Source organism: Danio rerio, chromosome 15 (genome assembly GCF_052040795.2).
Source record: "Danio rerio strain M-AB ecotype USA chromosome 15, GRCz13ab, whole genome shotgun sequence".
In the NCBI taxonomy this organism is placed as follows: domain Eukaryota; kingdom Metazoa; phylum Chordata; class Actinopteri; order Cypriniformes; family Danionidae; genus Danio; species Danio rerio.
Genome location: NC_141035.1, coordinates 25,862,011 through 25,875,826, shown reverse-complemented (window position 1 = coordinate 25,875,826; position 13,816 = coordinate 25,862,011). Strand labels below are relative to the sequence as shown.

The 13,816-nt window shown below is 40.3% G+C and overlaps 1 protein-coding gene across 6 annotated transcripts in view; it reads right to left on the bottom strand.

Annotated features, from left to right (window-relative positions):
* Window positions 1-847: 847 nt before the first annotated feature.
* grik4 (glutamate receptor, ionotropic, kainate 4) overlaps window positions 848-13,816 on the bottom strand; it is a 647,123-nt gene continuing 634,154 nt past the window's right edge. For all 6 annotated transcript variants that reach the window (XM_087284137.1, XM_087284133.1, XM_087284134.1 and 3 more), the window contains 5 exons: window positions 11,198-11,363; window positions 8,088-8,313; window positions 7,163-7,291; window positions 6,239-6,357; window positions 848-2,532 (listed from right to left, as the gene is read on the bottom strand). In XM_087284137.1, the coding sequence (XP_087140263.1) occupies window positions 2,149-2,532; window positions 6,239-6,357; window positions 7,163-7,291; window positions 8,088-8,313; window positions 11,198-11,363 (1,024 nt within the window). In that variant the 3' untranslated portion in view covers window positions 848-2,148. The remainder of the gene's footprint in view (window positions 2,533-6,238; window positions 6,358-7,162; window positions 7,292-8,087; window positions 8,314-11,197; window positions 11,364-13,816) is intronic.

Here is a 13,816-nt window from a genome sequence, read left to right as displayed (position 1 = left end):
GACCCTCCCTCCCACTTCCCTAAACCCAACCGACAAATTTAAAAAGCAATTCAGACAAAAAAGCCCTTGCTAATTTTTTCCACGTTTTACCACTTTCACACCCTCTTATTTACTTGTTTATTTACATTTTTTTGGCTTTTGTTTTTGTCTTACCTGCTTTCTGGAACCATTCTTCACCGGACTCGAACTCCCTCTATACGGAGGTAATCGGTCAGTTGGTAAGCGCGAAAAGAAACGGCGTCATACCACCTCATAGAGTTCATTTAAAAAATGAAATTAAAGGTCATACTTACTTCTGGCTACATAATTCACGATCTCCAGAAATGTATATAGTTTTCACAATGAGCCTACGTTGCAACATCAGCACTCAAATAAGTCACGTTTGAACGTAATATAGATTTTCAGTGGCATTTTTGGGCAAAGTTTTACCTATATTCTGTTGTAAATGCTAAATCTAAACTACTTAATTCAACCCAAAAGCAGCCAGTTGTCACTGTTAGAAATAACTGTTTCCCAAATGTCTGTTGACACTCTTTAAACCAGCTCAAGTGTCTCTGTGAGCCTAAAGCAGATGTTCAGCTGATGCCCCACATAGTAAATGTGTCACATCACGAGGTTGCCCCAATAGAGTCATCTAGAGAGCTGTGTACCCACCAGCGAAAACCCACCTGCACACACAGCTTTGCCATTGTTCATCAGATAGCTGAAACACAGCACAGCCATTCCAGCCAGCCGTAGGAAATGAATGGAGGTGTATTTGTGCTCCTAGAAAAACAAATGTTTACAGAGAGAGCCAACAGATCCAAGAGACAAAACCTTCAAGAACAAAGCCAACCTTTCACAGAACTGAACACAATGCCATTTATTTTCATCAGGCACTAACACCGTATTGAAATATCATGTAGAAATGGATTCGGTTCAATAAAAATGCACAGAAAAAATCAACATGGGTAGTAAGTAACCTCTAATGGCTCTCCAAAACGTGAAGGCAGGTTATTACAATTTGGCACTGCAAGTCGAGGATAACATCATGCCTAATAAAATAATTTCATTTTAGTATCCAAATTCTGCGTCGGCCATGGTGTGTTGATAAAACCGACTCCATTTTTAAAAGGGCGTTCTCTCTTTGAAAGCAACAGAATGAATTCAAGACCAAAAACATGAAACTTCAAACGTTATGATGTTATGAAATAGAAAGAAATACCTGAATGTGTATAAGTCTACAATCCCCAATATCTCATCACATAGATGTGTCTAGATGGAGTGACCCTGTTGATTTCATCATGTATTGATTGATACAGATGAACAGAAGACCTCGACAGGAACAGAAACACCTCAGATTTCACTTTTGTTTTTTTTTTTGTTTTTTAGAAACAAACACACATGATACCTTCAAGCGTCCTGCTGGAATGATAAAAAAAAAATACAATAGGGGTAAATGAAAATTTGTATAAACCCAAGTTTCCTAAAGCAAATGGAAGTATAATCCACTTTTCCACAACTATGTGCAATTTTCATACCCGGGGGAGGGCAACAATATGAACCAAACTCAAAAACCCGAAAAGCAAAGTGTAGAAAGTGTCTTCGACCAGGAAAAAAATATAATTCTTATGTTTATCTCCATTCGGTAGCATCTAAAACCCCTCGAACATGCACAACAAACATTCAGAAACATCCCCAAACCATTTTTAATAGAATATGACTATAATAAAAACAGTTTTTGTGTTCAGTTCCTCTTAATAGTGACTCCTCCTCCATCTTCAGGGGACGGCAACAGCACAAAATTAATACAAAGTATTTTGGCACTCTTTAAAAAAAGCTGAGCGATAGGGAGTCTGCAGCTGTCCGTCAAGTGGAAAACCAAACAAAACGGGTGTCTCGAGAAGGAGTAATAGCAATATAGTGGTTTCACAACAAAAAAGAGGAATAATTTAAAAATAAATCAACAGCACAGTAAGACAAATATACTGCATAGTACAAAGCCCCTCCGCTGTGTCCCCCGAAAGCAGAGGGCTGTAAGGACAGTGTACAGAAACCAGACGCCGAATCGAGCAGCAAATCCGACAGCATCTGGATAGCCTACGCTCTTGTAATCCCTGGGTCCAACAGAGCTGCCGTTTAACGTCTATCTGAAGCAGGTCACAGAGGTTATTCGTGTTCACTGTTGTTGGTGCCTTTCTCCCACTCTATACTCTCCTCGCTGTGGCTGGGCGAAGCTCCTGGAGGGCCGGACGGGCGTACGCGAATGCCCTGAAAGCGCCGGCACTCCGGGCAGATGCGAATGTGACTGCAGCCTCGCGCCACCAGGGCGGCCTCCTGCGCCAGTCTGTGGGAGAGCGGTTCGGACAGGCCCGTGCCCGTGCACAGCTTGCCGTTGCTGAGACTCGCCGCTGCCGCCCTCGCCCGCCGTTCATCCAGGGGCAGAGGCTGCGGTCGTAACACGCTGGCTCCACGCCTGCGCCGTAACTGTAGGCTGTCCTGGCACAGCACGATGCCCTGCAGCTCTCGAAGCATCTCCTCGCACACGGACAGCTGTGAGGCACCGAGAGAAAGAGAGAGAAAGAGGCCGGGGGTCTAAACTGACACACTGCACACAGGGGGCGGCAGCAAGCACAGCCAGAGCACTGATCAAAATAACACTGGGCTCTGTCTGGCCCGATGCACTGCGGAGAAATCAGAGGAAACGTCCCAAAGCGCTCGGTGATCTCGGTGTGTGTTCATTACATTCTCGACATGTTCACTTTTAAAATGGGTGCTGTTAGATTTGCATTTCAAAAAGATGTTTGGAGTGAGCAGAGATGTTGTGCTTGGGTCATGCTTTGTATGCGGTGTCTTTTGCGTTCCAAAGCTGGACTCCTTGGAGGATTGCTTTTGTTTTATGTTTTCGATAGCTATTTACAGAAGATAATCGGCATATTTGAGTTTGTAGTTTTTTTCTGTGTGTTCAGATATAGTATTCTGATATACTATTGCAAAAATAATCAATCGATTAAGGAATGCTAAATACATATTCTCTGTCTTGAATTGTTCATTTGTCTTAATGGTTGTTTGTGGTAGTTTTGGCCTTCATTTCCCGAGGTGACATCAAATTTAGAGATAATGCTTTGTACATCTACTTCAGCTAAACTTCTCATTTTGCTTAGACAAAAATTTGTCAGAAGCACAATTTCATTGAGGATTTAAAACATTTCCTCCTTGGAGAGTCTGTGCGTTATGGTCACATTAGTAAAATGTCAATCAAATTTTTGTTATGGAAATCTTTTGATATGGCATGAAAGGTCTGTTATCTATTGTAGAATTACAGAGAAGTGCCTTTGTGGCCTTATATGCAGGTATGAGGTGGCATATGTTGAGTTTTGATATTTTGATAGGATCATTGGACTTGCTTTGGGCTATTCTGACAAGCCTGAGGGTTTCTATGTTTTTATGGTTTATTGTTTTTATTTACATCAGCAATTTGACATAACATCCTAAAAGCATTGTAGTCATAGGGAGGATGTTGAAATTTTTTTTTTGAAAATGTGCGGCAGTGGTCAATCGTTACAGAAAAACCAGCTCAATCTTTTGAGGAAAGGTAACTACATTATGTATTGTCAGAAAAGTGGCTAATTCATACTAATTCATATGATGTCATACAAGTAAAAATGTATGATTTTCAAAAAGAGGCATGGCTCCAAACCCCACTCCTAACACTACCCCTCTTGATGAGCAAATGATACTCAATTGTATGAATAAAATCATACAAATTAAAGTGAATTAGCCACTAAATCAAAAAGTTGGGAATTGCCATGAGAACAGGGGTGGACTTAAACAATAAGCAAGGTAAGCAGCCGCTTAGGGCCCCAGAGAATTGGGGCCCCAACCAATGCAAAGAAGCGTAAATTAATCATTCATTCATTCATTTTCTTTTTGGCTTAGTCCCTTTATTATTCTGGGTTCGCCACAGTGAAATGAACCGCCAGCTTATCCAGAATATGTTTTACGCAGCAGATGCCTTTCCAGCCGCTACCCATTACAGGGAAACACCCATACATTCTTGCATTCACACACACTACAGCCAATTTAGCTTATTCAATCCACCTACAGCATATGTTTTTGGACTGTGGGGGAAACCGGAGCACCCGGGGGAAACCCATGTGAACATGGGAGAACATCCACACAGAAATGCCAACTGACCCAGCTGGAGCTGGAACCAGTGACCTTCATGCTTTGAGGTAATCTTGCTATCCACTGCGCCACGGTGATGCCCTAAATTAATTATATGGCTTTTTAATAATTTTTTTATCTTATGTTTTAAAATCTGTCTATAACCATTAGGATTTTAACGTAAAAATTACATATCAGTGTGTTTTTGCTGTCGCATCTTTGGTAACTGGTATGTTTAGTGGCGATGGTTACAATTTAATGTGCTTAATATTACATTAGGAAAATAAAGGTTCCATTTACAGAGGAAAAATATATATACAGAAAGAGAATGCTTTGAGTTTCAGTGAGTATCTGTAATTGCTTAGGGCTCCCAAATCACCAAGTCTGCCCCTGCATGAGATAGCATTGAAAAAGCAATCCACTTCAAATTTTAAACACAAGCTTCACCAGTGCAATATGTGAAACATGGAAAATTTGGGATATTTAGTAGATCACATGAGTTTCAAATCAGAGTGTTCCACATATTTCAGATGGAAAAGATGCAGGAACCAATATTTTCCCCATGTCAATAAGTCAAAAAGGCACCGCATACAAACAATGAGTATGTTTACATAGACACCAATTATTCAATTTTAATAAGATTAAAACAATACTCTGATTAAGAGCGGTTTAGGATTACCTTAATCGACTAAAGTCATTATCAAACTAAACAGAAATTTAATTAAGACAGGTGCAGTATTCCTATTTTACGTACATTGTTGAAGACGTCCAGTACAGACATGTAAACACTGCAGTCAAACTATAACCGTCATGTAGAACTTTTCGCGCCATTTTTTGACAGGAAATTCCATACACATGACTGTTTGAAACTATTCTCTGCTCCTACCGAAACAGCACAGGATGGACTACAGACATCCGCATCACAAAATGCTTAGTTTTTCCCATTTGTTGTGCTGTATCAAATTTATACTCGCATCCAAAACCTCAGTTTGACACAGGGGCATGATTGAAAGTGAAACTGCCAAACTGCAGTTAAAGTCTAAAAATTTAAAATGAAACTCCAGAGGAAATGCGGATAGTGTGGTGATGCAACGATGTTAATCGATCTATGTGCTATAATATGTAAAACAGGATCACGAAAGGAACATTCACAAAAGGAACTCAACAAGTACAAATAATTTGATTACTGATGTCCATGTAAACATAGTCACTGACATGATTCTGAAAGCTGTAATGTTGGTAGGCCTTTGGTCAGAGGGGCCATCTTGACATAGGATCATGTGATATATTATGATCGGAGAACAGGAAGATCATGTTTCCCTTTTGGACCATGAGCCATGCCAACGCAGAGCACTGAGAATACACTTACATGCATTAATGCACCTCACACACACACACCAACAAACAGACAAACGTTTCCCTAAGGGTAATGTAAGTAGCTTATCTATCAAAAAAAGAAAAAACAGACTAAACTGCACTGGCACAAGTAGTCTGTGATGTTGATACAACAAATTACATGTGCACACGCGCACACACACACACACACACACACACACACACACTTGACTTGCTATCAATTTACATTTAGTTTAGTCTTTCTTTGCAATCACAGCCATACATATAGACAAACACAAACAGCATTCTTCTTAGATTATTTACCCACAGCGCTCAGTCTATATGTAGACAGTCACAAACAAAAACATTACAGACACTACTCATGCATTTGCACCTTCCAAATAATATTAAATTAAAAAAGTCACGTCTTGGGATTCTACTGAAACATGCCGAAGTGTTTATTTAGTAAAAATCATTTGAAACAATGCAGTCTGACACACACAACCATCAGTTTGCTTCAGGGAGGAAAATAAAAGACAAAACAGAAGGAACTTCATTCCATTCAAATGCTAAAAAAGCATCTGGCACCTTTAGCGCATATGGGTTGTGACAGTGGAAGGTCTGCGAAGATGAGATTGAGGTATAGGTTTTTTTTCGAGGTGCGAGACAAGACAGGGTGTGTGGGGGTTCAGGGAGGGAGGCGCGAGGGCGGGGAGAAGGACAGAAAGCAGAGGCAGGTATAATAGCCCTCTCTCACCTCTGTTCCTGGCGTATGACGGAGCATCCACACAAACTCCAGCACTGCCATGAAGATGGCCACCAGCAAACCGCACACTAACACCACAAAGATCCCACCGATGTTCTCCATGCCCAGACCTACAGTGAAAAGACAAAACCATAAGCATTATAAGGGCCCTATTACACACCTGGCACCATACCTGCCAACACTCCCATTTTTCCAGGGAGTCTCCTGTATTTCAGGTCCTGTCACCCTCCCGTTTTATTATTTCTCCTGGAAAACTCCCGTAATCCCCCCCACCACCCGGTCCTCAACATTTTTGCTACAGTCTGCGAAACCCCCAGGTAGCCAACTTTGGTATATGATTCGATCTCAACAGTGTTATTCAGACACCTCACCCTCGAACCTAGCCCCTCATCGGTCTCCCGGATTTGGCAGGTATGCCCGGTGCAATAAGGTGCAAGATGTGTTTAACGTGATTTGTTGCTATTTTTAGACCAGCCCAACCCTAATTTTCCAGTTTTGTGCCATGGTGTTTAAATAGCAAATCCATTTGCGCCACTTTGTGGACTGGTGGGTGAGGTGGACTTTAAAGGAGGTATGTTAAGGCGCATTAATGGTGCGTTGCTATTTTTAGGAACTGAAATAGACCACACCATTGACCAAGTTAAAGCTGGTCTAAAGTCAAGTGCAGAGCGTGCTAATTTTGCGCCTATGCAGATTCAAACGCTTAATACATATAAACACACAAATATCTTTACATATGAAAAAAAGAGAATAAGCTGAAAACAGCATTTTTCCGCCCCTAAAATTGCAAATGTAGATTCAGACACGCCCCTAATGCTTTTGCGTCATGTGCTTTAGACTTTGCGCCTAGATCGTTAAAATAGAGCCCAAAATCAGATTCCATTTGAACCTGCATTTCAGTCACAGGTGGTTCACCTTTCGCTCGATGATCCTCCTCTTTCGGACATTTGCCACCATCCCACCATTTCCTTTTCAGGATCTCTAGGCGGTTTTCCTCCTGGAGTCTGAGTATAGCCAGATCAAACTCATCTCTGTAGACAGAGCCTGAAAAATATATCACAAAAAGAGAGATTAAAAGTCTGATTTCTTCTCTGCTGATTCCCAAAGCTCTAAAACAGTTCATTTAGATTATTGTAACATAAACCTGGCCATTAATCATGTTGATTAAAACATCTGTCAGACATAGATTGGGTAAAATCAATTCAGTGCAATTTACATTCAAGCAACAAATTAATTTCATTTTAGCTATGCGAATACACATGGTGTGCATTGTGAAGGATTCACTTGAGATTTAGAGAGATGTTGGGGCAGGCATGGCCCAATGGATATAGAGATGGGCTTGTGATCCAAAGGCTGCAGGTTTGAGTTCAAACACCAGCAGGGATTGTAGGTGGGGGAGTGAATAAACAGCACTCTCTTCCACCCTCAATGCCAAGGTGAGTCCCTTGAGCAAGGCACTAAACTGCTCCCCGGGTGCCAGAGCAATGACTGCCAACTGCTCCGGCTGTGTGTGTTAGTCACTTTGAATTAAAGCATCTGCTAAATGAATAAAAAAATGGTAAACATAAAAGACTTTATTTTTGATTTACTGGTAAATGATGTCTATAGTGACCAAAACTATATCACAGAGTGACATAGATGACTTTTGACATTGCACAGTTGGCCTCAGTCTTTATCCAATTATGTCACTCAGGTCATTTCATTTTATATTTCATAAAATATAGATTTAAAAAAAAAAAAAAAGTAGGGTCCAGGGGAAAGTGTATGTATAAGCTTTTTTCTGATGTACTGTGTCTTAATACCAGCTTTAAAAACATATAAATTAGAATTAATTTCTCACCAAGAGGCATGCCAATGCCATAGCCCTTGGTGTCCAGCAGGCCTCCGATCTGGGTGAGGTTACAGTTGCGTTGGCGATAGTACTCGTTCATGGTGCTCTCTAGCAGGTAGGCATAATTGGAGTTCAGCACTCGTGCTATGCCCTCCTCCGTGCTCTTCACAAACACACTGGGCTGCTTGGAGTACATGAAGTTCCACATGCGCTGGTATGTCTGGTAGCGGGAGTTCTGAACAGAGAACAGGAGATAGTAGGATCATTACATGCAATCACTTTAATGAATGAATGATTTTACATGTATTGCTGTACACCTAAAGTGCTTTACAATCATGTCAGGGTGGAGACCACCACCAAAAGCAACCCAGGCTCATTCTGAAAACATAGCCCTATACACATTTACGGAGAGCACCAAATATGTCCAAGAAGCTACGTTTTTTGCAGGTTGTATTTTCATGAATCCACTGTAAATTCACCTGAGGCCACTGTCGACAGACTGACTGACTGACCAACGACCGATACCCCCACCCACCCCCTTCTGTAAACCCAACAGATAGTGTTTTAAAAAGCACAGATTGACCTGCCCTTACCCACTTCCCTAAACGCCACCGACAGTGTTTTGAAAAGCAATCTGGAAAGAGAAAGCCCCCTGATTCCCACCCTGTCATTTACTTGTTTATTTTATTTTTTGGCTTTTGTTTTTGTCTTACCTACTTTCTGGAACTGTTCTTCGCCATACTCGAACCCTGCCGTTGCGGCCAAATCCTTTTTGCATCTCAATGCGTCTGCCAATGTATCCTGCGAGCCACTGGACAAACTAGTAACAGCGATAAACGCCATCTATACAAGGTGGGAATCGATCTTGGGGAGCCGTGAGCACAGGAGTGCATGTGTCGACGCACTAAACACTACACCACTGGCGCCGACGAGACTGAGCTTATGTTGACCAATAGTGTGCAACATCTCCAGTGCCTCACAACACACCAACTATAGGTGGAGAGGAGAGACAGTGAAAGAACCAATTCAAAGAATGATGTAAGGAATTTGGCTTGGACAATGGGGTCATACCCCTACACTTCACAAGATGTGCCATGGGCTTTTTAATGACCACAGAGAGACAGGACCTCAGTTTAATGTCTCATCTGAAGGACAGAGCTTCTTAAGCCTGATTTATGCTTCTGCGTTGAGTGATTACCCTACCCCATGGTGCATAACCTGCATTTAGCCGATGCTTTTATGAGTGTTTATACTTCTGTGTTCTGTTTGTGCTATTCTGGTTATTACATGTCTAAAATGCTAGCAGGCCCACTGTTCTTTCTTTTTCCAGTGTGTCAATTTTCTTTGCCAGTCTTTACAGCTAAAAAGCATGCAATGCTATTGCAGAAGTAGTTCAAACTCACATTTGTTCAAGGAACAAAAGAACTGTACAACTTTCAACAACTTTAATCATAAATAAACTATACCTGTCAACCCCTCCAGTTTTACCTGGGATTCTCCCGTATTTTGCTAGTTTTATTCTGCTGTCATCCCATAAAGGTATTTTCCCATATTTCTCCCGTATTTTCAGTGTTTCTCTGAAGGGTGGCAAGAAACATTAAAGAGCCCATCCTCCCTATACGCAACCCATACCGCCGAACCATCAGGGGCCGCCCCTTGCTCTTAAATGTGAGTCTGTTTTGTGTTTTCTCTTTGTTTTGGCACGAAAACACTTTGAAATAAATATAAAATCGGCGCGATTTTCCCTTCCTTTTCATTACAGGTGCCGTTACTCCTCCTATGCAATCCTCAAAACAGACATAGCGGTGCGTGACTGTCAGCTGACGCGCTCCATAGTGATAAATAGACTCTGTTTCCCAAACGGATTCTGTACGCGTGATTTGAAGCGGAGCAGAAGTCTGGCTTTTGGGTGCGTGTTTAAATCGACATATACAAATAATTAATAATAATAATAATATCTAAAGTTGTCAATTTTGGTGTTTTTTTTTCAAACACAACTAATTTTGTCTTAAGTGAGCATAAAAAGTTGGTAAAGCAGCCGAATGCCTTGGTTATACTGTTAGATGTGTGCATTTTTAAAGTGAAACCAGTTATATAATGTAAACAAACGAAAAAAATCTAAATAAATAAGAGAGTCATTCGTTGCTCTTTAATCAGAATGTGTTAGTTATACAGTCAAGAAACGGCTAATGAGATTTGATAGCTTGATTCTATTTTATTATAACCGATTAATTTTAATAAGCTGAACTGTTTGCTAATGTATTTGCTGCTAATTTATAGATTTATTTTTTCTTTTGTAAATAATAATAACAAAACATATTACTGAACCTTTAACTGTTTATTTGGGGGGTGGGGGTGGGGGGGGGGGGCCCTTATTGTGGTGAACATATCCCTTATTTTCACATCCAAATGCTTACAGGTATGAAATAAACACACAAGTATTCATTTGGAGCTCCTGCAAGTAACTCAACCCACACTCGTTACCAATACCAAGCCAATTAATCACAGATCTTGCATGCTGTGTTGTTGAGAGGTGCTAGTCAGGGTATGGTAAGAGGTATGAAACTTTGTGAAGATTACACTGGACTTACTACGCACACGCGCAACAAAGCATAAATAGACATTTACAGTATGCTGGTCACTATTGACTCCCTGCTGACCTCACTAAGACTTCTTTCAATAGCAACCCTGCTGGTCCAGTTGGTGGTGGGAGTTCTGACTGGAGAACAGGAGATAAGACACTTGCTCCTAAGCCTTCATCTGGACTCCTGACAACCAATCACTAGAGTTTTGAGGAGGCAAAAGTGATTGTGCTAACCAAGGACTTGACGGTTGATATGCTGACAGTTTGACATGTTGATGTGACAACTGAATATGTGAAACACCCTGTGCTTGCTGAGGGGCAGGTCGAGAAACGGCCCCTCTGACGCATCAAAGAGTTTGAATTAGTCTGGACGGCCCTCTGGAGAGGGAAAGATATCGAAGGGCATTGATATTAGGACAGCAAACAGATAAGACCTAAGGCAGGGAGGAGCGCTACTGACATTGTCAATAAACCTGTTGACAGGCCATTGATTTGTGGGTGGAGTTGCATTCCGTTTTGTCCTTGACAAACTCACCTGGAAGAAGGTCATTGTGGACCCGCCGTGCATGGTGCCATATTCAATGGCCGTCTGGTCAGCCAGATCATCTACCGACTCGATGGGCACCTCCATCCTCTGCACAGTGAGAAAGGCCGCCAGGTTGGCTGTGTAGGAAGAGATGATGATCAAGGTAAAGGCCCACCTGCAAAGACAAATCAGTTTTAGACGTGAGGATCGCAATGGAGAAGCAGCTCCGACCCAACATCAAAAGAGCTCGGTGTTACTGTGAGTTCCGCATCTGAATGAGAAGTTGAAAGGCTTTTCTGAATACTGTATGCCCGTTCTGAATACTCAAAAATAGCTCGCTTTTATTCTCCACTGACCTCTGTGTGCTGCAGTCGGCGAGGCCCTGAAAAATGACAGTGCAATATCGCAGTGGAGAAACAGAGGCCAAGTGAGAGTAGCACTTTTATCTGCAATATCCAGCAGCTGACAATGAGATCAGAGTATAGAAGAATGCAACACTATTGAAGAGAACACTTTTAACTTAAAACTGTGCTAACACCACAGTTTAGGTCACAATTCATGCTATTAACTATTGGCTTATTACCTGCCTATTATTAAGATCTTTACTGTTTATTAGTAGTTATGAAGTGTGATCTTATTCTGCATCCCTAATCCTATCCAAAACCTAAAACCATAGTTAAAGCCTTGTTAATAACGTGAATTGTAACCTAAACTAAAGCGTTTTAATGATGGTTGTGCTGGTAAACCAGTTTAGACATGTAAAATCTAACTGGATTTTAGGGAGGTCTTGCAGGTTGAGCAGAAAAAAATGTCTAGACTTTAAATGCAAAATGTACAAACATCTGCTAAAAAAGAAGTAAGACATAATTACAAATCAGTTATAAATAAGCTATAGAGTGCTTACCACACTTTTACAACAAATATTCCTTATTTCCTTCAATATGGATCAAAGATTTTCATGACATCACTGCACTTCAGCTTCTCATCAGATCTTCTGACCAATCGGATGCTCTATATAATCTCTACAAGACGCTAATATTTTGTCACTTGTTCAGAAGTTTATATTTCTTTATTGTGGATAGCACATACAGCAGGGCACTATATAGGGCATAAATGATTTAGACAATGGAAATATGGTTTCCTTTTTGTGTATTGTAAGTTTTGAGTGTTATAAATAATAATAAGGCTTGTCTCCTTTTTGACTAGAGATGCCCAAACTAGGGCCCACGGGCCAAGTTGCCCCTGGGTAACCTTTAATTTGGCCTGCCATCCAATTTTAAAAGAGGTGTTGTTTTTTGGGGTAGTTTGTGTTATTGTTGAGCTACAAAAAGTAAACTGAAAATAATGTTTCAATTAAATGTTGCAATCGGATCAGATAAAATCAGATAAAAAAAAGAATCAGATAAAAATACACTGTCACTGATGGATAGAAGACCATGCTGAAAACATCAGCAGAGTCTGGTGCAACTTTATAACACTGTAAAAAATGATCACTTAAAAAAAGCGAGTAAACCCATTGACTTGACTTAAATTTCATAATTATTCACATACACTTAAAAAAGCGATTATTAAACAAGCAAACCCATTGCCTTAAAACATTTTTTTCTGAAAAATTTAAGTTTTTCTGTTGTAACTTAGAAATGTTAAGTTGACTTAACTTGATTTTTTTTTAAATTATGCACATAGTTCATTCACTCGGTTTACTCACTTTTTCAACGAATTGCTTTTTATTCGCCACTGATCTCCATTGTGTTAAAAAAGGAATCATATTTTTATTGTAAAACATAACTTTGATAAAAATTATATTGTATTACTTAATATGATTAAATTTATTCATTAATAATATAAAATAAAATAAGAAATGAACCATGCCAACTTGTAATAAAAAAAGAATTTGCTACCTGTTCAACCTTATGTTAAATGAGCTCATGCAACACAATTCTTAATAAATAAGATGTATTTTTTAATAGACAACAATTGATGTTTCTATCTCTGTTAGTTAAAACGAGCACATTCTCTAAGTGGTTCAGTCACTGTTTAATCCTTTCTGTGCAAGACTGTATATTATAGTTATGCCACACAAACAGTAAAGTCTTTAGTATTAGTAGTTCATTTTGAAATAAAAATAACGAAATGTTAATTAAGAGTTACATTTTTTGCTGGAGGTAACAGCTGTGCTGATAAGGTGAACACAGAGAAAACCCAACTGCTCCTCCGTGACATTGGGATAGAAGTGATCAAGGTTATCTATATCAAAGAACTGCAAATAAGCAAAAGACAGGGAGGAGCTGAATTCTGCCGCTGTTTTCTTATCAAATTTAAATGGAACTGAGGCATTAATTTAGTGTACAGTTTATGAGCTGATCGCAAAAGGGGCTGAGTAAAAATATAGAGGGGTCTACAGCCCCCCGAAAATAGGTCTAGCAACGCCCATGGTCAACGCTTGACAGAGGGCGTGTCTGAAGTTGGGGCTGAAGCAATCATAATAGTAGTGTCAGCCAATGAAATTAGTACGCAATCAGCTACTGTCTGAACTGGTGTATTTGCACAAAGTGATCTGACTGGCTGATGCTTCTGTTGGAAAAATTCAGAAATTCACAACTTCTGCAGCAAGTAATGCCACTGAAG